A 23,700-nucleotide genomic window follows, 5' to 3' on the forward strand; every position below is an offset into this window, starting at 1 on the left:
GGTAAGTAATCTTGAAGTTAAACCTGGCGAAAAATGCGACCAACGTATCTGTCTCTGGTTCAACTTTCGAGCTCTCTGCAGACTTTCTAAGTTCTTATGATCAGAACGCACCTCTATCTGATGCTGAGCTCCTTCCAAATACTGTCTCCAGTTCTCAAATGAGTGTCTGATGGCTAGTAACTCTTTTTCCCACACTGTATAATTTCTTTCAGCATCTTTTAACTTTCTGGAGAAATATGCACAAGCGTACAGTTCCTTCCCATCCAGGTCAGCTTGCAAAAGAACCCCCCCTATAGCTAAGTCTGAAGCATCTGCTTCCACGATGAAAGGGCGGGTAGGGTCAGCAAAACGCAAAATAGGCTCGGAGGCGAATTTCTGCTTCAGTTCTCCAAAGGCTCTTGTCGCATCCTCTGTCCACTGGAACTTTCCCTTTCCCCTCAAACAATCTGTAAGGGGGGCGGTTAGCTTGGAAAAACGTGGGATGAATTTTCTGTAGTAATTGGCAAATCCCAGAAAATGTTGTACATCCTTCTTGGTGATGCGCTGACCCCAATCCAATACACAACTCACTTTTCCTGGGTCCATCTCCACACCTCCTGCCGAGATTCGGTATCCCAGGAAGTCCAAAGATGACAGGTCAAATCCACATTTCTCTAACTTGGCATATAAGTGGTTCTCTCTCAGTCTCTTCACCACAGTTTTCACATGTTGATCATGTTCTTCCTGACTCTTTGAAAACACCAGGATATCATCCAGATAACAAATCACATACTGATCCAGGAGGTCACTAAACACTTCGTTCATAAACTTCTGAAACACGCCAGAACTTCCACTTAACCCAAATGGCATTACCAAATATTCAAATTGACCATAGGAGGTAAGGAACCCTGTTTTCCATTCATCCCCCTCCTTCATTCGAATCAGATTATACGCCCCTCTTAAGTCCAATTTTGTGAAGATTGTTGCAGAGCGCAAACGATCTAACAACTCCGGGATTAAGGGCAATGGGTAGCTGTTAGGGATGGTGATTTGATTTAAGGCGTGGTAATCATTGCAGGGCCTGAGTTCTCCTCCTTTCTTCTTTACGAACAGTAAAGGGGCACCAGCGGGGAACTGTGACGGACAAATAAATCCTCGCTATTAACCTTGTCAATGGTTATTTCTACACAACAACGGAAGCAACCTTTCTTTGAATGCTGGTTCTGGTGATGGCATCTTAATGAGCTGGAAGGCAGGGACAGAGGAGATCTGTCTACAGGGGGGTGTTGGATTTGCTTTTATCATTGTTGTTGTTGTTGTTACTGTTATTGCATTTGCACTTACAAATCACTTCCAATAAGGCATCCCAAAGTAATTTACATTATAACTGTATGCAGCTGCATCTCATCCTAGCCTCCAAATCAAGGGCAAGGGACAACAGGACTCCTTTAGAAGCAACTTTTCTTTTACTGCTGGTTCTGGTGGCAGTTGCCCTGTGATGGCATCACAATGAACTGGGCAGGGGGCAGGCAGGGGGAGGAGCTCTCTCTACAGGGGTTGTGGGCTTTTTGGATTTGCTATTATTGTTGTGGTGGTTGTTATTACCATCATCATCATTTCCAGTGAGGCATCCCAAAGTGATTTACATTATAATATAACTGCACACAGCTGCTTCTCATGGTATCCTCCAAATCAAGGGCAAGGGAGAACAGGACTCATTTACCTGAAATTTCTGGGGAGGAGAGGGAATTCTGGCAGGAGCACCTTGTCACCTTGGAAGGAGGAAAGCAGCAACTGCTGAGGTTCCCCTTTCTATGCAGCTAATTCTACTGGAGTCCTGTTCTCCTTTGCATCATTCTCACCACCTTCCTGCAATGAGGCCCGACTGGCTGTTAAGCAACCTGGGGCAGCAAGGCAAGCGGGGGCTGTGACAGGTGTGAGGGGGAGGAAGCAGGCATCGGGGGGAGGAGGTGGCAGGCACGAGGGGGGAGCCAGCAGGCACGAAGGGGAGGAGGCTTCAGGCATGAGGGGGGAGGCCTGCCCCACTTGCCCCTCCGCTTGCTCACTCGCTCAATTGCCCTGTTGCCCCCACCCCCACTTTCTACCCCCACCTGCCCCCCTGCTCACTCACTCACTCACTTGCCCTGTTGCACCCGCTCTCTCCCCCTGCCTGCCCACGCTCGCTTGCTCACTTTGCCACCCCACCCCCACTCTATCCCCTGCCTGCCCCCACTTGCTCACTTGCTCAATCACCCTGCCACCCCCACCCCCACATTCTGCTTTGAAGGAACTGCGTGAGGAAGTGCACAGGTGACAGAGATGCTCCCACGATTCTAAATGGGATGCTGAGACTTTTATTAGCCAGAAGCTGTATATATTTGGATGGGCAGGCTGTAGGCTAGACTTAAGGTGCTGCAAAATGAGGCCCATCCCTTTTAGCTTGCACATGCACGCATTCACACATGCAAAAGGAATAACTTTTATTGGGCCGTTCATCCTTTCAGTGCTTGCTTATCCTGTTCAACAGGGTTGCATGTGCAGCTGTGGCTTGAGGCTATTATGTGTTGGTTGGGAGTGTGGAGCTTGCCTCAATGCCCACAATAGCATTTCCTTACCTTAACCTACTGTGTCCTGCCCCCCCTCCCAGATGTGGACTCTGAAGAACCTAGAAATTCTTCCCCTCTCTCACACACTCACTCACACACTCTCTCTCTCTCTCTCTCTCTCTCTCTCTCTCTCACACACACACACACACACACACACACACACAGTCTGTCTGCTCTCTCACACAAACTCTCTTTCTCAGCCACACACACATACTCTCTCTCTCACATACACACACACAGACACACAGACACACACAGAAAGACAGAGAGAGAGAGAGAGAGACAGACATAGTCTGTCTGCTCTCTCTCACACTCTTATCTCTTTCTCAGCCGCACACATATATGCTATCTCTGTCTCTCTCTTACACACACACTCTCTCTGACTGTCTCACAGTCTGCCTGCTCTCTCTCTCTCTCTCTCTCTCTCTCTCTCTCTCTCTCTCACTCACTCACTCACTCACTCACACACAGAGAAAGTCTGTGTCTCTCTCTCTTACACACACAGAGAATCACACTCTTTCTGTCTCTCTTTCACACACACACTCTGTCTGTCTGTCTGTCTCTCACTAACACACACACACACACCTCATTCATCTTTAGCTACAGCACAGGCAACAAGTTCTGAGTAGCATTATTAACAGCCACTTGTTTTGCTCTAGCCACTGCCCGCAAGACTCTTCTCAGACAAGGAAGCAATTAGCAATGTTAAATAGGGTTGCCAGGTTCGATCCCTGAGACTGATCCTGTATCTTTAGGAGAAGAGACAGTCAGCCAAGTGCAGGTGTTCTTGCAACCCTGTAATAGGAAAAAACAAAAGGTGAAATTATCCCACCCCTCTGCACAACTTTTAAAGATACAAAAGACCTCTCGGAGGCTGGGCCTGGCAACCAAGAGGTCTTTTGTATCTTTAAATGTTGTGCAGGGGAAAGGGAGAATTTCACCTTGTGGTTTTTCCTATTACAGGGTTGCAAGAACACCTGCACATGGCTGACTTTCTTAACCTGATAATTATCACAATTAGCATTGTGGGAGAAAATGTCACCATCCATGTTGAAAGACCCCATATTTCCCTGAGAACTATTCCTATTGTTGTGAGTTTTTTGGGGGGTGAGTGGGTTGGAATGGATGATTCCTGTGGGTCCCATTCCAGTCTCTGATTTGGAATCATGTGCCTTGGAGTGGGAAACTCTGCTCAGCTGCTGAGCTTCTTTTGTTAAACAAATAGAGTGGCCATGTTTGTAATGGGTCTATCAGGTGCCCAGCAACTGGTGAATGGGCCAGGAAGATGCTTTTGGCATTGAAACTCTTCAGGGGAGCCTCCCCTCCTCCTGGGGCCTTGGAGAGGCTTGTGCTTTTAGTTGTGTAAAGGAATTGCTGGGGACTGGAGGCAGGTGGAGAGACTGGCTCTCTGCACTATGGCTTTGGGGTGCCTCCTGTAAAACTGATGGGAAAGCTGGATATTGGACTGCTGATGCCTTGAACCCCTCCATCCTAAGCTCAGGTTGGAATGTGTGTAAATAAACAAACCATATTTCATAAAGACACCACAGTCTCCGTTGACCTTCTTTGCAAAGGAAACCAACCTTGGATGAGGGCAGGGACCCCTGGAATCTCACCGCTAGGAGATTGGGGAGGCACACAACACTATGATCAAGGAGTACAAATGAAGAAATAATATAGGAAGCATAAAAAGTTAGAAATTATAGACCATATTAGGATAATATATAAGTTGTTTCTTGGAGGCACCAGAAGATCAGCAGAGTGGAAAAATCAGCCTATCCATCATCCATCAACCAGAGAATTCATGGTTGCTCTATTGTGTGGGTATCCACCTTGTTGTAGGCTACTTTGAGACTCACTGAACTCAACAGTGAGGTACTAACTTTAAAATAAATGAATGCATGCATGGTTGATAGCCAGGCCATGTGATCTGACAAAGAAAAATATGAGTAGTGCCTCTGAGCTGAAGCAATGCAAGTAGACCAATCTGTGATATAGGTGGGATTTTATATCTACATATCTGTGGATGTTGTAAATAACACTGAAGAGTGCCTCATACACAACAACTTTGACAATGCATTTTTTATATCTTTGTTTCTCATGCTGTAGATTATTGGATTGAACATGGGAGGAACAATAATATACATCACAGTTAATACAAAGTCCAGATGAGATGGAGTGCTAGAGGGAGGCCTGAGGTAAGCAAAACATACCGTAAAACAAAATACAGAGAAGACTATGAGGTGGGGTAGGCAAGTGGAGAAGGCCTTTTTCCTTCCCTGAGTGGAAGGGATTTTCAGAACAGCAGTGAAGATGTGGACATAAGTGACAACAACATACACAAAGCAGCTCAACACAAGTATAACACTCATCACAACAACTCCAATTTCTATTAGGTATAAGTTAGAGCATGCAAGTGTAAGTAACTTTGGGATCTCACAGAAGAACTGATTGATAACATTCGAGCAGAAAGGGGTTGCAAAAGTTCCACTAGTGTGCAGCACTGCATAAAGAAAGCCAGCAATCCACACAGCAGCAACTGTTTTGATGCAACCTGTTCTGTTCATCACCATTTCATATTGCAGTGGATTGCAAATGGCAACATACCGATCATATGCCATGACTGTGAGGAGAAAGAAATCAGAGCCTGCAAAGAAGATATATCCAAAAACTTGGACCACACATCCAGCATAGGAAATGTGCCTAGCATTCATGAGGGAATTGACCATGGATTTGGGAACAGTTACTGAAATAATACCAAGGTCGTGGATGGCCAAGTTCATCAAAAAGATGTACATGGGGGTGTGAAGGTGATGATCTGTGGCTACTGCAAAGATGATGAGAAGATTCCCTGATACAATTGCCAGGTACAATCCCAGGAACAGAAAAAAGTGTAGAATCTGCATTTCCCGGATTGCTGAGAATTCAAGGAGCAGAAACTCAGAGACATAGGATTTGTTGTCTAAATGTTCATTCATTACTGATATGCTTCCCACCTGTGGAAGCAAAGAGACCAATGAATGCTAAATCAAATTCCAGTATGTTCTGGTAACCAATTTTTAATACATTCTAATTGATTTTCAATGGAAAGGAGTGAAAAGATGAAGGAAGGAAGAGAATAAACAGAAAAGGAAGAGAAACAATAAAGCTGCATTTTATGGAGGATTATAGCATTCATCTTCATATATCTAAAGCATGCTATTCTGAAAAAGGTGTAGCAGTGATTCAATATTGGCAGACAGGGGTGAAGTCATCCAGGATCACAGAGAGTGAAAGAGCCATTACTTATTTGGGAGCAAAGTCCCAATGTCTCCAGTAGCCAATGAAGCAATGAAGCAAAGGGAGTGTGTTAGCCACTGAGTAGAGTTTTCTAACATCTTTCCTTGTCCTTTCCTCCTGATTGCAACCAATCAGTTGGAAAGAGGGGAATCAGCCACTGAGAAGTTTTTTTTCAGTAGCGAACACTCTTCCCTTTCATGATTATGGCTCCTAGGGACAGTTCATATTGTGGATGAAGGCATTAACAAGGATGTCATTCTCAACCCAGCAACAACAACAAAAGGGGGGAAGAGGAAGTGGCTATGACTATCATGAAGAGACCCTGCACGTCTGAATTTGCCACTCCACTAATGCAATGGCAGATTAATAAGAACTCTGAAAGGGCTAGAGGACAATTTTTAAACCATAATTCAGCATCAGTACTGAAATAATTAGCTCTTAAGTATAAGGAGTAAGGCTTACATTCCATGTGCTACATGGCCAAGTTGAAGATTCCATCATGGGCAAAAATTCCTTGCAGTTTCAGAACATCTTGCGGTTTAAGAATATACCTATAGCCAACAGATATTGCTATCAAACACCAAAAAGCAGGGAAATTGAGCGCTATAGTGAATGCACTAGGGGAGCAGGAGACCCGACCTTCTCTCTGAGATATTGGACTGCCCTACAAATTTGTAAAAATCCAAATACTATTTGGTTATGTCTTTCACAGTCCAATCCACTTCCTGTGTAGGTTGGAATAATTCATTAACATGTGCCTCTGAGCATATGGTGAGTGGTGGCAACACCCGCAATCAGCCCAAATAATAGAAGCAAGACATGTGCTGTTCTGATCTTGTTGGAGCAGGGAGGAAACAACAATATTAAGACTGTTGATATAATTCAGACAGTCACTTTAAATATGTTGGTTTTACTTTGTAATTTTAGTGAAGTTTCCTATAGTATATCATTTTCTTGTGCTTCTGCTTCTGTGAATGTGTGAAGTACAGGAATACTTTGCATAATTTATACTTTAAAAAGTGGAATGATGTCACTGATTATTCTGCAGCATAGTCTCCAGTGGACATGCAGAGTGTCTCAGTTTATACAAAATAAAACAGTGGAAGTTAAAATATATTCTAGAACACTTCTGGCTGTGCTGTATGTTTTTAATTGACCATGTCCACCCTTCCTTAACTACAGTGGATTAAGCATAGCACGCTGAACACATGCATCTTGGGCAAGCCAAGTTTGTTTTCCAACAACTTAAGTAGCAACATATTGTAATCGGTCTGATTTTACATCAAAGCTGCAGTTTCAGATTCAACTGTTAATGCACCCAAAATAGAAATAGAACATAACCTCCAGTTTGAAACACAAAAGGCTGTCTTCACTATCATATTACATTGACCAATAAAAAGGCTTTGAAATTAATGAATATAAATTTGACACAGATTTCTAGGGTGAATAATTAGAGAAATATAATTTCCTAGGTTTGAATCTCTGTAGAAAGAGTTGTAACATAGGAAAGAAGCAAAGTATGAACACAATCAATCATACAAAGCATTTTTTTTTCAGATGCAGTCCTGATTGCAGGTGTTGCTACCACTCATCATGTGGTCAGTGGCATATGTTAGCAAATTCTACAAAGCTACACGGGAAGTGGATTGGACTGTGAATTTGGATTTTTACAAAATTGTAGGACGGTACAATATCTCAGAGAGGAGGTCAGGTCTCCTGCTCCTCTGGTGCATTAATTACAGCTGCCAAATTTCCCTGCTTTCTAAAGTTTGATAGAAAAATGTGTTAGCTATAGGTATGTTCTTAAACTGCAAGGGTTTCTTTTTTGCCTGTTAATGAATGTGCCTGCTTTGGAATCCGGAATGTAAGAAATGGGGTCCAGTGCAAGTTCGTTGAGAATGGATTGATCATTTCCATGCTTATTGAGTTCACAGGGACTTACTTCCCTGCAATCATGCTTAGGAAAGATGATACTGACCACAGGGAAGGGAGGGGGAGGACGAGATAGGGGAAGAGGAAGGGCAGAGTGGAGGAAGGGGGATGGATGCAGGCAGGAGGGGAGGAAGAGGGCAGGCTTTATAATTTGCATGCTTTATGACTTCAGTGGGATTTATTGTTGTGCAATCATGCTAGGATAGGTGTAATAGACTATGGGGGAGGGAGGGGAAGGAGGGATCACCGGAGTTGGCAAGGGAGAGGAAGAAGAAAGAGAGGAAGGTGCAGGAGGGAGGAGGAGGGTAGGGTAGGTTTGATCATTTGCATGCTTATTGAGTTCAATGGGATTTAGTCCTGTGCCATCCTACTTAGGATAGGTCTACCTGACCTAGGGGAGGAAAGGGGAGGGGGAGGGGAAGGGGAGGAGAGGAGATTGGATACTGGGCAGAAGGAAAGCACCATGCCTTTCCAAAAGGAAAACATTGTTAACAGTATTATTATTTTTCAGGATTTCCCCCACCTTTTTATTTTACAACAGACATATGCAGTCTCCCACCCAAATTTTAACCAATGTGTCCCTGGCCACATCCACAACAGACATTTATTCCAATTTAAACAATCCTGGCTTCCTGGGAAGTATCATTTGTGAAGGCGGCTGAGAGGTGTTACGAGACTCCTATTCTCCTCACAGAGCTACATTCACAGAAATCTCTGGGAAGAGAGGCTGACTGTTAAATCAACTCTGGTCACTGGATCTCTGTCAGGGGAATAGGTGTCTCTTCTCAGCACCCTTCACAAACTACACTTCCCATGATTCTTTGGGGGAAGCCATGACTATCTCAAGTGAAATAAAGGTCTGATTAGCCAAGCCAAGCAGCTGTGAGTCTGGCTTTTAGAACACTGACAGTTGGTTCTTTTCTCTTTTAGTGAATATGTCTGTTTTTTAAACTGGGAAGTAAGAAATGGGATCCTGTGAATGTTTGCTGAGAATGGATTGATCATTTGCATGCTTATTGATTTTAATGGGATTTACTTCCCTGTAATCATGCTTAGGATAGGTGAAACTGACCATGGGGTGGGGGAGGGGAGCAGGAGAAAAGGCAGGGGTAGTGTACGAGGAGGGTGGGATGAGGAAGTACAGAGGGAACAAGCCAGATGGGAGAAGGTTGAGGGGGAGGGGAGGGGGAGGGCAGGTTTGATTAATTGCATGGTTATTGAGTACAGTGGGATTTACTGATGGCCTGAACCCTTACATCCCTGTCTGATCATTGCAGTCTTCAGGAGAGTTCCCCATGGCTCAAAAGCATGGCTTGTACTCACCAGGGGCCATGGATTCAGTACTGTAGGCCCAATTCTGTGTAGTTCCCTTTCAGCTGAGATCAGAGACCCTCCTCCCCATTGAACCTGTGGAACCTAGAGGAGACTTTTTTATTTAAGCAGGGATTTTAATATTAATTTTAATTAAGTTATTGGATTTCGTTTCAACTGATTTTATTTTCATTGTGACTTTTCAACCATACAGTACACCATTGAGAAGCTATGGTGTCAAGCTTCATATAAATTGTATTTAGACACGTAATCTAAAATGCAGTAAGAGAGAGAGACAGAGACAGCGACTGTCTCCCCCGTAAAATATCTCTGCTGTCCAATTTGCTCCCCCCAGGTTTCAATCACAATAGATTTGTATTTCATGGGCACAGGAACATCCTTGCTCTCATAAGAACAGTCTTTGGAGTCTATTTGTTTCAGCAAAGTACCTTTTGTATTGTACTGATATTGTACTGTTAGATCTGTTTTTAATATGATTTTTATTTGATGCTTAAACTTTTGTTATAAGTGACTTTAGGATTTTTTCAGAGCAAACTGATTAACAACTTAATTAAACTAAACATAATCTAATTTTTTGAGCCCTCACTGGTTAAGAATCTCTCAAAACGTAACCCCTTTAAGAGGTGTGTTGAAGTGTTAGTGGGTCTCCATTCACTCTGTTTGTATGTCTTGTCTCTACCCAGTTCTGCTTAGAGTCAACTGACTGACATTAATGGGCATTACAGACTTATGTCTACTTGGAGCAGAACTTGGAGCTGGGTATAACTCGTTGATTTGTCACAAGCTATTGAAGATAGTATGTCCCCTATTTTAGTTTTGGGGGGCATAGATGTAATTCTGTCCTCAAACTGTGATGCTGTAAAACTGGTGAACATTTATTTATTTATTTATCAAAATGTATATAACACTTGGTTTAATAAAACCTCAAAGCAATTTATAATAAAATAAAATTTTGAGATGATCAATAAAAGACAGTCAAAAACTAATGAAAATCAACAATATGTTAAAAACAATTCTAAACGCATGTAGCTTGTACTTGTCTGGGTGGAATATGGAAATCGACTGCCTTCAAGTCAGTTCTGCGTTATGGTGAGCCTATGAATAGGGTTTTCATGGTAAGTGGCGTTCAGAGGTAGTTTACTATTGCCATCCTCTGAGGCTGAGAGGCAGTGACTGGCCCAAGGTCACCCATGACTGTGTGGGGATTCAAACCCTGTTCTCCCAGGTCATAGTCCAACACTCAAACCACTACACCACACTGGACAGGTTGCGCTAAACAACAATATTTTAAGCAGATTAAGTCATTCTGTACACTTGGTGAAAATTATATAGATTCCAAGGGAGACCACATAAAACGCAGTGTGTCGTAGTATTGTTTGCATTCAACCCTCAGAAAATTACCCAGGTGATCACTAAAGTTATAATGCTGAAAATAACTTACCATTTTTCTTCATGGAAAGTAAATTTCCAGATGTAATTTCTTCTTTATGCTTCAGCCTCTTTAGAGCTCTCTGCATTCTTCAAGTCACCAATGAAACTATTTTTAAATGAATGATGAAATAAGTAACTTCTTTTCTTTTTGACACCATGAGTTGGTTTATGTACTCTTGCAGTTGAAGACGTTTCTATACTCTTGCAGTATGAAGCTTTTGCCTTGGGGTGGAGAATATAAGATTTTTTGTTCCTACTGGCTTGGTCTCAGGAGTCCAATCCAATATAACAATTATGTTCCTTGAAACTTGGATTCAGGAGTCCAAGACAAATTAGCAATCAAGTGATGCTGAGGAAAGTTAATTTTCTGGACTATACTTCTGCTAGTAGTTGTGGCATCTACTAGCTCAGTGTTGGTAGGTCATGAAAATGACAAAGCAATCATGAAGAGAGTTGTCTTCTCAAGTACTGTTTCAAAATAGATTTTTAACGTATTTGTTTCAGTTTTAAATTTAAACATTTTACCCATTTATCCTTATTTATAAACAATGTCCTCTTTTTATTCCTAGTCCCCTTTCCTGATTGGCTAGGGAAGGTCTCTGGGGTTCAAAACTTAAGCCTATTTATACACTGTGGCACATCATATCCAGGGAAAAGGATAGAAATGGACCAGGGTCCCAGAGCTGCCCCTAGGCACTGGGAAGCGGGGCAGTTGCACTGGGCCCTGTGCTTTGGGGGGGCCCTACGCTTGGCAATCTGAGAAGCTGGGCTGCGGCGGGGGTTAACCTCTGTCTTCAGTCGTGCAGCGGCTGTCTCACCAGCCTCTTCCCGAGCTGATTTTAGGTGGGAGGTTTGAATCCCCTGCCTGCTCTTCAACTGCGTGACTGAGTCAGTGGCTTCCCTGTGCTGCTGCCGCTCATCAGCTCTCTCTCTCTCTCTCTCTCCAGAGAGAGAGAGAGAGAGTGAGAGAGATAATGGGGCGGCAGCTAAGGGTGGGCCTGCAGGGTCCATTGCCACTTATCTCCATGACTGAGGGGCTTATAACCTCTCCCTATTCAATTGAAATATTTTTGGCAGAGAAGGGAATGTAGTTTTAATATTTTCATTTTTCCTGCATATTCTTAGGTTTTTAAAATCAAAACACCATTTTTAAAAAGAAAACACCAACTTCTGTAATTATCATAATTATAGCTATTAAAATATTGCATTTTTCATTGTCTGTTATTCGTAAAGTATGTATGGTTTTCTTTGATGCTGGCTTTCACGGAACAATCCTATAGATGTCTACTGAGATATAAGTCCTATAGCATTCAATAGGACTTATAGATCAATCTGTGTAAGCACAGAACAAAATATATTGCATATTTATATATGAAAATATTTTGAGGAGGAGGGGGTTGCAACAAAAAAAACAAGCTACTTAAAAGAGTATGAACTGAAATGATTCTTTCAACATGGTACACCTGATTCGTTATTTATTTATTTATTCATTCATTATTTCCATTTATAGACTGCTTACTATCTAAAAGATCTCGAAGCGGTTTACAATAGATTACACAAGGTACAATTAAAAAAATCAAATTAATTTACAAATTAATTTCTTGAGGACATTATGCATTTTAATACACAAAACTACACTCAAAATATAATATGGGAAAAATATTTATCAATTGGGCTTTCTAGACTGCTGCTGCCACTGTAACATAGCCTGTCTCCTGAAAGCCTTTGCTGGCATTTGGGAAACAGGAAAACTCTGGACTGTGGTTTTTATGGTTCTTCTGTGGAAATGTTTGTAGCTCAGAATCAAAAAGTGGTCATCCGTATCTCTTTTTATGATCTATGTCAGAATGTTTAGCTTTTGGATAGCACTTTAAATGCAGGGTGGGCAGAAGGTAGATCAAAATGTATTGGCTTAACTCAGGATGACTTGCAGACGATCAGTGGGGATTTCAGATTCCTGTTTCACAATGAAACCAAGAGACCACCCCACCATTATACTGCTGAAAAGAAGAAAGCTGGGGGTTGGTAATCAGGAATGGATTTTTGTATGGAAATGCTGTGAGCTCAGTTCAGTTCTGGAACTCAAAACAAATCCATGGTCTAAGAATTATTTAATTCTAAGTGCATATATTTTGCGGCTTGCATGCACTCCTTTGAACCATTTTACAACAACCCTGCAAGGTAGGCCTGTGCCCATACAAATGATTTAGTACAGTGGTGGCCAGACGGTAGACTGTAATCTGTTAGTAGATCCCTGGGAGATTTGTACAGACTTGCCCCTTTACTGCAGAGAGAGGGTTGAGAAATGAGTAAGGTAAGAAGATTCCCTCCGCTTCCCTGCCTACTCTGTGGGATGCTATAAACTCACTTTGACAGCCAACTCAATTTCAGTTAGTAATAATTGACAGAGAAAACACACATGGTTTGCTCTACTTTCACAGACAGTAGATTGGGAACAACAGCAACTTCCAAGAATGTGAATTCTCTTTTACTACTATTGGGCAAACAACAAACCACGATCCAAATAACAAGGTGCATGATTTTTTTATTTTTTATTTAATTAAGCTTATATACCGCCTGACTAGCAACAACTCTCTGGGCGGTGAACATTAAAAATGTGGGTTTAAGGGGGTTGAGCTGACCACATGGACCCACTGTTGTCGCTTCTATGGATATAAGGGAGTAAGGTCAGACGTAAATTAAATGGAAACAGAAAAAAAAAACAGTGGTGATTTTCTAAATGTAATACCATACCAACCACAGCAAGAATCCGAAGAGTAAGACAGAAAACTCAGCATCCCCCAACCAGTTAGGGTTCCTAACCAGAACTAAATAAATCCTGGCAGCCAGTCAGTCAAGTCACAGAAATCCCCATGCAGCACAACGTGACCCCAGGGCTGCAGTTAGTGCAGAAAGCTGCAGCGTGATTGATGACATGAGTGAATCCCAATCAGCACATAACTCCTCTGCTCTGTAATCTGCACTGGTTGCTGATTTGCTACCAGGCCAAGTTCCAGGTATGCTTTCCATGCTACGGATTCCACATAGTACTTGTTCTGCTCATGTAAGAAATTGATCCTGTAGTGTGGCAGCACCTAGGCTTTGGAACTTCCTGCCTACTTATATTGGGCAGGAGCCTTCATTGTACTCATTTTGGCATCTGCTAAAAACATCTTTGTTTAGGCAAGCCTACCCAGGCATGTAGAAGTGATTATGTTTTTTATCTGTTTTTATCTCATTGTTGGTTTTAGCATTTTGAATGTTTTTTTAAAATCTGTCTTTAACTGTTTCTGCAAATAATTTCATTGTTTTAATTCCTTCTATAAACCGCTTTCAGTTTTTTTTACAAAAAAATGGTATATAAATATAAATAAAATATATAAATAAATTTTGGAGTCACTGTGGCCCTTGGGTCTCTTTCCTTTTTTAGGCACAAAGTAATCCCCCTTATACCGAGTCAGGCCATATGATGCCATCTAGCTCAGTACTGATGACATGGACTAACATTGGCTCTTCCAGAGAATGAATTTTGGACCTTTGCTGCAAAGCATGTGCCCTCCCACTGAACTATGGCCCTGTTTTAAAAAAGTGTCTTTTAAAATTGTTATTTTCAGTTCACTAATGAATGCATTCTAAGGCAGATCAACACCATGCATTTAAAGCACATTCAACATACATTAGAAGCACATGAATCCCACCACAGAATGTGTTTGTTAAGGGTGGTGGGAACTATAATTGTGAGGAGGAAACTACACTTCCCAGGATTGCAGTTGAGGGGCGAAATAAAACACAGAGACATAAGCTTGGGTTGAACAAGGGCCACTTTATTTAAAATTATAGTAATAAAAAACCCAATTTAAAGTGACCTGCAGAAGGAAACCTAGGTGTGGGAACTGTCTATAAGCAAATAGCTTGCCACACAGCTCTCGGGCGACCAGCCCCTGCTGGGACAAGGGCAAGCCCATCTGCTTACCCCTTGTCCCAGCAACACCTTGTAGGTGAGTAGGGGGGCCTTCCCACATCATCCCCACCTGGGGCTGTATAACCCCTGTGTAGATGAGATAAGTTGGCCCCAGAAGCCGCCCATATCCTGTCCCCTAGCTGTAAAGCCCTGACAGAAAGGCCTCCGGAACTGCCAATCACCTCCAAAGGTGCCTCAGGGGGCCACCTAGCTGTCCTTACCTATTTCCCTTCCCGCACCTTCCCACCAAACTATATACTCTGATACAGTATATTCAAGATAAGTTTGTGACTTGATAATTGTCACAGATTTTCCTCATTTTTTTATTTTATTTTTAAAAATCCTCTCAAACGAACAAATCATTTAATTCTTAGTTGTTTCCCCTCTCACGATTTGCTGGGGCTTCATAGGCCTAATTAGTTAGCTAAAAATATTAGAAAATGTATTTTTCCAAATATTGAAAAAAAATATGGGTGTGAGCAATCCCAGGTTAGGCCATATTTAACACAATTCAATGAGATAATTTTTATTTTGGTGAAATTCACAAAAACACATATAAGTTCCAAAAATACATATTTTAGAGGAAAGCACATACAAAATGTGTATGTTATGATAAAGTGTGTGTACACTTTAGAAAATGCACACATGGGGAAATGCATATAATCTAATGTTTCTTTTTGTGCATTCTTCAAAAAAAACTACTGCAAATGTTATAGAACATATTTTAATTGAATATTTGAGAATGACAGAGTGATGTATACATCCCTAAGCACAGCAGGAAGTTGAAGATTTCTGTCAAATACAAATATAATAATTAAATAATCATTAAAACAAGTATCTGAATGAATCAAATGGATGAATAACACAAGTGAATTTAAAAGCAAGGTTTTCCACCACAAGAATTACATCCTTTTTGCTACCCGAGTATCTGGATATAACTGGAATACAAAATGTTAGTATTGTAATGGATTCTTGTAAGCAAAGTATTTTTATTTTTAACCTGACAATAACCACAATTATCATTGTCGGAGAAGACATCATCATCCATGTTGAAAATCCCCATATTTCCCTAAGAACTATTCCCATGATCAAGGAGTGCAAGGGAAGAAATAATAGAGGAAACATATTAGGAAGAAATTGTAGAACACTGAATTCTTCCCATGGATCATAGCACTTTGACTAAAATATATTAATTTTCTTTCTTTCTTTCTTTCTTTCTTTCTTTCTTTCTTTCTTTCTTTCTTTCTTTCTTTCTTTCTTTCTTTCTTTCTTTCTTTCTTTCTTTCTTTCTTTCTTTCTCAGGATAATATATAAGTTGTTTCTGGGAGGCAACGTCTGCCACCCAGAAAGACGATCAGCACAGTGGGAAGGTCAGCCTAGTCCCATCCATCATCCAGTGGATTCATGATTGCTGTATTGTCTGGGTACTCAGCCTGTTGTAGGCTACTTTGAGAATCAATCAACTGAACTGTGGGGTATAAACTTCAAAATAAATAGACACTTATATGATTGATAGCCAGGTCATATGATCTGAGAAACAAAATTGGTGTAGCTGAGCTGAAGGAATTCAAGAACACTGTGATACAGGTGAAATTTTAAATCTACATTCCTATGGATGTTGAAGATGACCCTGAAGAGCGTCTCAAACACAACAACTTTGACAAAGCATTTTTTATATCTTTGTTTCTCATACTGTAGATTATTGGATTGAACATGGGTGGAACAATAGCATACATCACAGTTAATACAAAGTCCAGATAAGATGGAATGTTAGAGGGAAGCCTGAGATAAGCAAAGCATACAGTGAAGCAAAATATGGAGAAGACCATGAGGTGGGGTAGGCAAGTGGAGAAGGCCTTTTTCCTGCCCTGAATGGAAGGGATTTTCAAAACAGCAGTGAAGATGTGGACATAAGTGACAACAACATACACAAAGCAGCTCAACACAAGGATAGCACTTATCACGAGAGCTCCAATTTCTATTAGGTATAAGTTAGAGCAGGCAAGTGTAAGTAACTGTGGGATCTCACAGAAGAACTGATTGATAACATTTGAGCAGAAAGGGGTTGCAAAAGTTCCAATAGTGTGCACCAATGTGTAAAGAAACCCAGCAATCCACACAGCAACAACCCTTTTGGTGCAAGCTCTTCTGTTCATCACCATTTCATATTGCAATGGATTGCAAATGGCAACATACCGATCATATGCCATGACTGTGAGAAGAAATAAATCAGAACCGGCAAAGAAGATAAATCCAAAAACTTGGACCACACATCCAGCATAAGAAATGTGCCTAGTATTCATGAGGGAATTAACCATGGATTTGGGAAGAGTTACTGATACAGCACCTATGTCCTGGATGGCCAGGTTCATCAGAAAGAAGTACATGGGAGTGTGAAGGCGGTGGTCAAAGGCTACTGCAGAGATGATGAGCAGATTCCCTGATACAATTGCCAGGTACAATCCCAGGAAGAGAAAGAAGTGTAGAATCTGCATTTCCCGGATTGCTGAGAATTCAAGGAGCAGAAACACAGAGACGTAGGATTTGTTATCTAAATGTTCATTCATTACTGAAATGCTTTCCACCTGTGGAAGAAAAAGTAACAATGAATAGTAAACCAAATGATGTTCTGGTAAGCAATATTTAGGGATGGTTTCACTGCCTAGTTTTGGTCCACTTGTATTCTGATAGTCAGTCTTTCATTCCTGATCCGCCCTTCTTGTCCCCGCTTGCTTTTCTATTTGCTGATTTCATCCGCTATGTTTTTATTTGCAGAATAAAAAATAACATATTTTTTAACAAAAATGCTTACAGAAAATTATTGTGCTCCACATGGTTTTTCTCCCCCTATTTACATATCAATAAATCACCTTTGAGTCTGTCTCTTGCCTTGGGCTAACAGATGTGCTGCTTAATGATTTGGTAGGGAAAAGAATTACATTGTTTTTCTTCTCCTGCCTGCTTTCTGCATTGATATTTGTGTCATCCTTGATTTATTCCATTGGTGAATTCTCAGTGCCTCTGCAAACTGCAGTTTTTTCCACAATTATTATTATGGGGAGGTGTATGGCCAATTTCTGGAAGAATCTAGATGTAAATTGAGGAGGTGTAGAATGGCATGTTCATTCTCCCTCTGTCCCCTGATTATTGCCCCAAACCCGATTTATGGGTGTGCTGATTGCATCTGCACACTTTACTGCTTAGCATTTGAATCTGGAGAGCTCAAAATGCAGGCTCCCTGACACAGAAGCAGCATTTGGGAAATTCCCTATGCCTGTATTGACAACCAACACAGAGTCTGAGAATCTTTGCTGAAGTAATCAAAACAATATAATTTGTCCAGCACTCCTGCTTTCCAGGGGATTGTTCGGAACTTTCTCAAGCTTTGAAGGGATGGTGAGCTAATTGGCTTACAAATGTTCTCACTTGGCTAATGTAAACAAGTAGCCAAGTCATTAACAGTGGGAACAGAGCTTGGAAAAGTTACTTTTTTGAACTACAACTCCCATCAGCCCCAGCCAGCATGGCCACTGGATTGGGCTGATGGGAGTTGTAGTTTAAAAAGTAACTTTTCCAAGCTCTGAGTGGGAATACATTTTGTAGTGAAAACAAGCCATTAACAGTGGGAATACAGCTGCATTCCCAGTCCAAGGTGTCACAAGGACAGGATCAGGAGAGATCACCTGATGATTAAACCAGCAACCTGGATGATGGGAAGATAATGATTTAATAGGTATAAGGTACCCTCTCCTAGGGGTTTTGGGGGGTATAAGTACAGGATCCCTAGAACAGTGAGATTATGCCTCAATAGGACTGAAGCGGTTCCAAGATAACATCAGGAAAAGACTCCAGGGGGCTAACACAGCCTCGAAGTACCATCAAGAAGAAAGATCAAGCTTTAGCTTCAATCAGAGTTTCCAGCCAGAATCCTTCCTGCTGCGTTTCAAGACTTCCAGCCTGCAGGGCAAACATAAGAGCAACTAAAGACAGGGGAGGGGAAGAGACCCACTAGCTATTAGTTTTATTTTAGTGTTTTACTGCTTGCAAACAAAATAAACAGTCTCTAATAAACCTTTAACCACTTCACCACCAGCAGTGTTTGTTATCCCTTTGAAATCTCAAACTTAACTTGTCTTATACTTGGCCAGGGCTAGGAATTTGACATTACGGGGGGGGGGAGTTTAAACCTTTTGTGTAGTTATGCCCACACAGGTACATCTGCTTTTCGATAGACTCACTATATTTCACATTTCCTTCTATTATTTCATAATGATGTCAGTGTTGAATTACCATTCCCACATTGTACAGTCACACATTCACACAACACACAGAGTAGCACAGACACACTCTCAGGTACCTTAAGTCTGGGCCAATTTCCCTTCTTTCACCTTATGCAGACCACGGGTTAAACTAGAACTGCTGCAATTTAGTCATTTTAAAATTAATGTTTTAAATGTGGGATTATAAAAAAAGTACTGCAAGACGAGAGTCAAGCTGCTGCAATTGACAGCAGCTTGCCCCACAATCAAATGAAGCCCAATTTGTGGTGTGGAAATTAATGGCCAGAACAAACTGATGTCTACTTAGTTGTCACAAGCTACTGAAGAAAGCATGTTCCCTATTTTTGTTGGGGGAGGAGATGTAATTCTGTCCTTAAATGGTGATAATGTAAAACTGCTGAACATTTGTAAAATTTATCAAAATGTCTATAACACTTGATTGTAATAAAACCTCAAAGCTGTTTACAATAAAATAAAACATTTAAATTATTAATTAAAGGACAGTAACACAGCTATTTAAAAGCATTCCAAAACTAATTACAATCAACAATAAGCTCAAACTAGTTCTATATGTCTATATGTAGCTTCTGTATGTCTGGATAGGCTTCTCTAAAGAAAGCTGTTTTAAGGAGACACCGGAAAGAGCAAAGCAAACATGCCTGCCTGATGTCAATAGGCAGGGAGTTTGTGCAGTCTTCCTAAATCATTTTGTATACAATTTGTAGATTATATAGATTCTAGGAGAGATCATATAATAGGATGCCCCAGCCTGCACAGATGTAATGTAGTATTTGTCTGCATCCCCCCTTCAGAAAATTACCCAGGTGATCACTAAAGTTATAAATGTTGAAAATAACTTACCATTTTTCTTCATCAATAGTAAATTCCCAGATGTAATTGCTTCTTTAAGCTTCAGCCTCCTTACAGTGCTCAGCATGCCTCAAGCACCATGAAACTATTTCTAAATGAATGAACAAATAAGTGACTCCTTTTGTTTTTGAGACCATTAAAAGGTTTGTGCACCCTTACAGTATGAAGCGTTTACTATCGGGTGGAGAATATAAGATTTTTCATTCCTACTGGCTTGGTCTCAGGAGTCCAACCCAACCCAACAATTGTGTCCCTTGAGACTTGGATTCAGGAGTCCGAGACAAATTAGCAATCAAGGCATGCTGAGTAATGTTAACTTTCTGGACTGGACTTCTGCTAGTAGTAGTAGCCAGCTACTAGCTCAGTATTGGTAGGTACATGAGAATGACAAAGCAAACATTAACAGAATTGTCTTCTCAACTACTGTTTCAAAATGAATTTTTAAAAATATTTTTTCAGTTTTAAATTTAAACATTTTACTGATTTACACTTATTTATAAACAATGTCCTCTTTATATTCCAAGTTCCCTTTCCTGATTGGCTAGGGAAGGTTGCTGGGATTCAAAACCTAAGCCTATTTGTCCACTGTGCTCATCATATCCAGGAAGAAGGATAGAAACAGACCAGGGACCATTGCCATTTATCTCTATGACTTATGGGCTTATCACCCATATTCATCCACAGCTGGGTGATATATCCATAGAGGGATCACATACTTCTATGGAGCAAATCTGAAGAGGGGGCTGGAAGTGAGACTATTTGGCTTCTGTTTCCTGCACTCCATTTTGACTTAGTGGACTAAAACATCACAGGTTCGCTGAGGACCACGTGCTTATAAAGGGGAAACATGCCTTCCCTGTCTAGGACCCTACATTCAGAGGTGGAACATCTGAAGTGGGAAATCCAGTGATATCATCAAATGGAAGTTTGGATGAGGCTTAAGTAAGTTAACCAGAGGTATATTTCCTATCCTACTGACATGCTACCCAAGGGATTCTTAAGGGAAGAGGAAATCAAGCATCACTGATTGGACAGGACACTGACAGGACCAAGTTAGTCTACCTTTTGCCATTCTTTACTTCCTGGGCAGGGGGTTTAGACACAGAATGACCCTTGGTACTGTGACTGGTGGCAGCAGTCACAATATATGCCTCCATTTGGTTCATCTTCCTTTAAGGTGATAAGCACATTCAGCAGTCTTGTATGCCTTTATGTCTAGGCATGGAAGAAGATACATAAAGCTAAATTCAATCAAGAATGAATACTGTTATGGAACTGAATGTCACAACAATTGCCCTCTATAACATAAAGTACACCAAAAGGCTGCACCTCTCCCAAATAGAGAGTCTCAGTAAGGGGAGATCAACCTACATGCTCTACGCATGTGCAGGGCAGGATGCATTTCTATGTCTTTTTTCCTTGTTCTTATATCTGAAGAAATCCTGAAAAGTCCTCCATACTATCATGGCTAGTGCCCGGTCGGCAAAAGAAGAAAGAATCATGTACATACAGGGAGACCTTTTTACATGTCCTGGAACAGACTCCTTGGCTCATTGTATCAGTGAGGATTGTCATATGAGTGCTGGCATAGCTGCCATTTTTAAGAAGAAGTTTGGTGGTGTTCAGGAGCTCTTGAACCAGAAAAAGAAGACTGGGAATGTGGCTGTTCTGAAGAGAGAGAATCGATATGTGTACTATCTGATTACAAAGAACAAATACTTTCATAAGCCTACCTATGACAATCTACGGAAGAGCTTGGAAGCGATGAAAATCCATTGCCTTAATAATGCTATAACTTGTATTTCTATGCCGAAGATTGGGTGTGGACTTGACCGCCTGAATTGGAGTAAAGTTTCAACAATGCTTGATGAAGTATTTGAGGATACAGATGTTAGCATTACAGTTTATACCCTTTAATTTATTATCCTTTTGTATTCTGTGTTTGTAACTGATTTGTGAAAAGATGGTGATGTGATTTTGTTCTATTTCCCTTTCTCTTTCAGACATTTCTCACCATTACTAATATCCAATCATAGACAGTGTTTTGTAGAAATTTATAGTTAAAGCTTTTAATTTTTAATCTCTAATTTTTAGGATTTTGATTATGTCTATATGGAATGTACTTGTGTTTGGTTGTAAGTCGCCCAGAGTGGCAGATTAACCTCTGCCAGATGGGCGTCTAACAAATCTCATAAATAAAAAAATAAATAAATAAAATCCATTAGCCGGAGGAGGAGGAGGAGTTGCAGAGATTTTCATTACCTGCTCCCTGCCAAAAATCTGTTCCAATTGCCAGTTGCATGTTCTTGGATGACAGAGTAGATGGAAAACATGGCTTGTCCCAAATCATCAGTCAGAGGATAACTCAACTGAACATTGGGGTGTAAACTTAAAAATAAATGAATGGATTAATGATCACCAGGTCATGCGGTCTCACAAATAAAAGTATGAATGGTGTGCAGGAGGAATGGAAGAAGACTGAGACCCTGTTCACATGGTGCATTCAATGAGTGTACAGTCGGTGTACCTGGCTACACAAGTAGTTGGGCTATACACTCGTACAGTTATTCACATGTAACATTCAATGAGTGTAGAGTCTCCATTATATACACATTTGTTGCCAGGAAAAGAAAATGGCTTCATTGACATATATTACATGTGCCACTGAACAATTCCCTTTTACTGGCAACAAGACAAGGCAGGCTGGGTCTAGTATACTTCCTGAAACTGTTTCCTGTCAAGGTGTATTCAATATAAAGAATTTTGGCAGAAAGGGGAATGTAGTTTTACTCTTTTCGTTTTTCCTGAATATTCTTAAGATTTTAAATCAAAATACCAATGTTTAAAAGAAAATACCAATTTCCGTAGGGTTGCCAGGTTCCTGGCCTGAGACTGACCCTGTATCTTTAGGAGAAGAGAAAGTCAGCCAAGTGCAGGTGTTCCTGCAATACTATAATGAGAAAAACCACAAGATAGAATTCTCCCTTCCCCATGCACAACTTTTATAGATACAGAAGACCTCTTGGAGGCTGGGCCTGGCAACCAAGAGGTCTTCTGTATCTTTAAAAGTTTAAAAGGCCAGGAACCTGGCAACCCTAAACTTCTGTAATTATAGCTATTAAAATACAGCAGTTATTATTGCCTGTTATTCTTAAAGTATGTATGGTTTTCTTTGATGTGGGCTTTCGTGGAACAATCCTATGTCTACTGAATGCAATGTCTACTGAAATATAAGTCCTATAGAGTTCAATAGGACTTATAGATAAATCTGTGTAAATGCAGACCTAAATATATTGAATATTTATATATGAAAATATTTTGAAGAGGAGGTGCTTGCAATAGAAACAAGTTGTTTAAAACAGTATGAACTGAAATGATTCTTCCAACATGGTATACCTGATTCTTTCTTGAGGATATCATCTGTTTTAATACACAGACCTACACTCAAAATATAAACGTGGGGGAAATTATCAGTTGGGCTTTCTGGACTGCTGCTCCCCCTGTAGCATACTCTGTCTCCTAAAAGCCTTTCCTGGTATTTGGGAAACAGGAAAGCTCTGGACTTTGGTTTTTATGGTGTTTCAGTGGGAAAGTTTGTAGCTCAGTATCAAGAAGTGGTCGTCAGTATCTCCTTTTTATGACCTATGTCATAATGTTTAGCTTTTGCCCCCACACCCAAGAAGAAGAATCGGAGACAAGGCATTAGATTGAATGTTATATTTTTAAAAAATAAAATAATATTACAAGAATCAAATATCTCCAATTAACAAAATTAGAACATATGGGCAGGTGAGGAATTCAACTACTTCTGGTAGGGAATAAGATCAGTGAGGATTTCAGACTCCTTTTTCACAATGAAAACAAGAAAATGACCACCCCACCATTATACTGCTGAAAAGAAGGAAGCTGGGGGTTGGTAATCGGGAATGGATTTTTGTGTGGAAATACTGTGAGTTCAAAACAAATCCCTGGGCTAAGAAGTCTAAGTGTATATATTTTGTGGCTTGCTCTAGTTGGTGGATCTTGGGTT

The 23,700-nt window shown here is 40.8% G+C and overlaps 3 protein-coding genes across 3 annotated transcripts; 1 reads left to right on the forward strand and 2 right to left on the reverse strand.

Moving 5' to 3' along the window:
- Nucleotides 1-4,597: 4,597 nt before the first annotated feature.
- Nucleotides 4,598-5,563, reverse strand: LOC133367774 (olfactory receptor 14A16-like). The gene has a single exon (XM_061591875.1). It carries the CDS (start codon nt 5,561-5,563, stop codon nt 4,598-4,600), a length of 966 nt encoding a protein of 321 aa, XP_061447859.1.
- Nucleotides 5,564-16,121: 10,558 nt separating this feature from the next.
- LOC133367775 (olfactory receptor 14A16-like) lies at nt 16,122-17,087 on the reverse strand. Its single transcript, XM_061591876.1, has one exon. It carries the CDS (start codon nt 17,085-17,087, stop codon nt 16,122-16,124), a length of 966 nt encoding a protein of 321 aa, XP_061447860.1.
- Nucleotides 17,088-21,134: 4,047 nt separating this feature from the next.
- On the forward strand, nt 21,135-21,862 carry LOC133366561 (ADP-ribose glycohydrolase OARD1-like). Its single transcript, XM_061589794.1, has one exon. The coding sequence runs from the start codon at nt 21,135-21,137 to the stop codon at nt 21,585-21,587; it is 453 nt and encodes a 150-aa protein (XP_061445778.1). The 3' UTR covers nt 21,588-21,862.
- The last annotated feature ends 1,838 nt before the right edge of the window (nt 21,863-23,700 follow it).

This window comes from Rhineura floridana, chromosome 11 (genome assembly GCF_030035675.1).
Source record: "Rhineura floridana isolate rRhiFlo1 chromosome 11, rRhiFlo1.hap2, whole genome shotgun sequence".
In the NCBI taxonomy this organism is placed as follows: domain Eukaryota; kingdom Metazoa; phylum Chordata; class Lepidosauria; order Squamata; family Rhineuridae; genus Rhineura; species Rhineura floridana.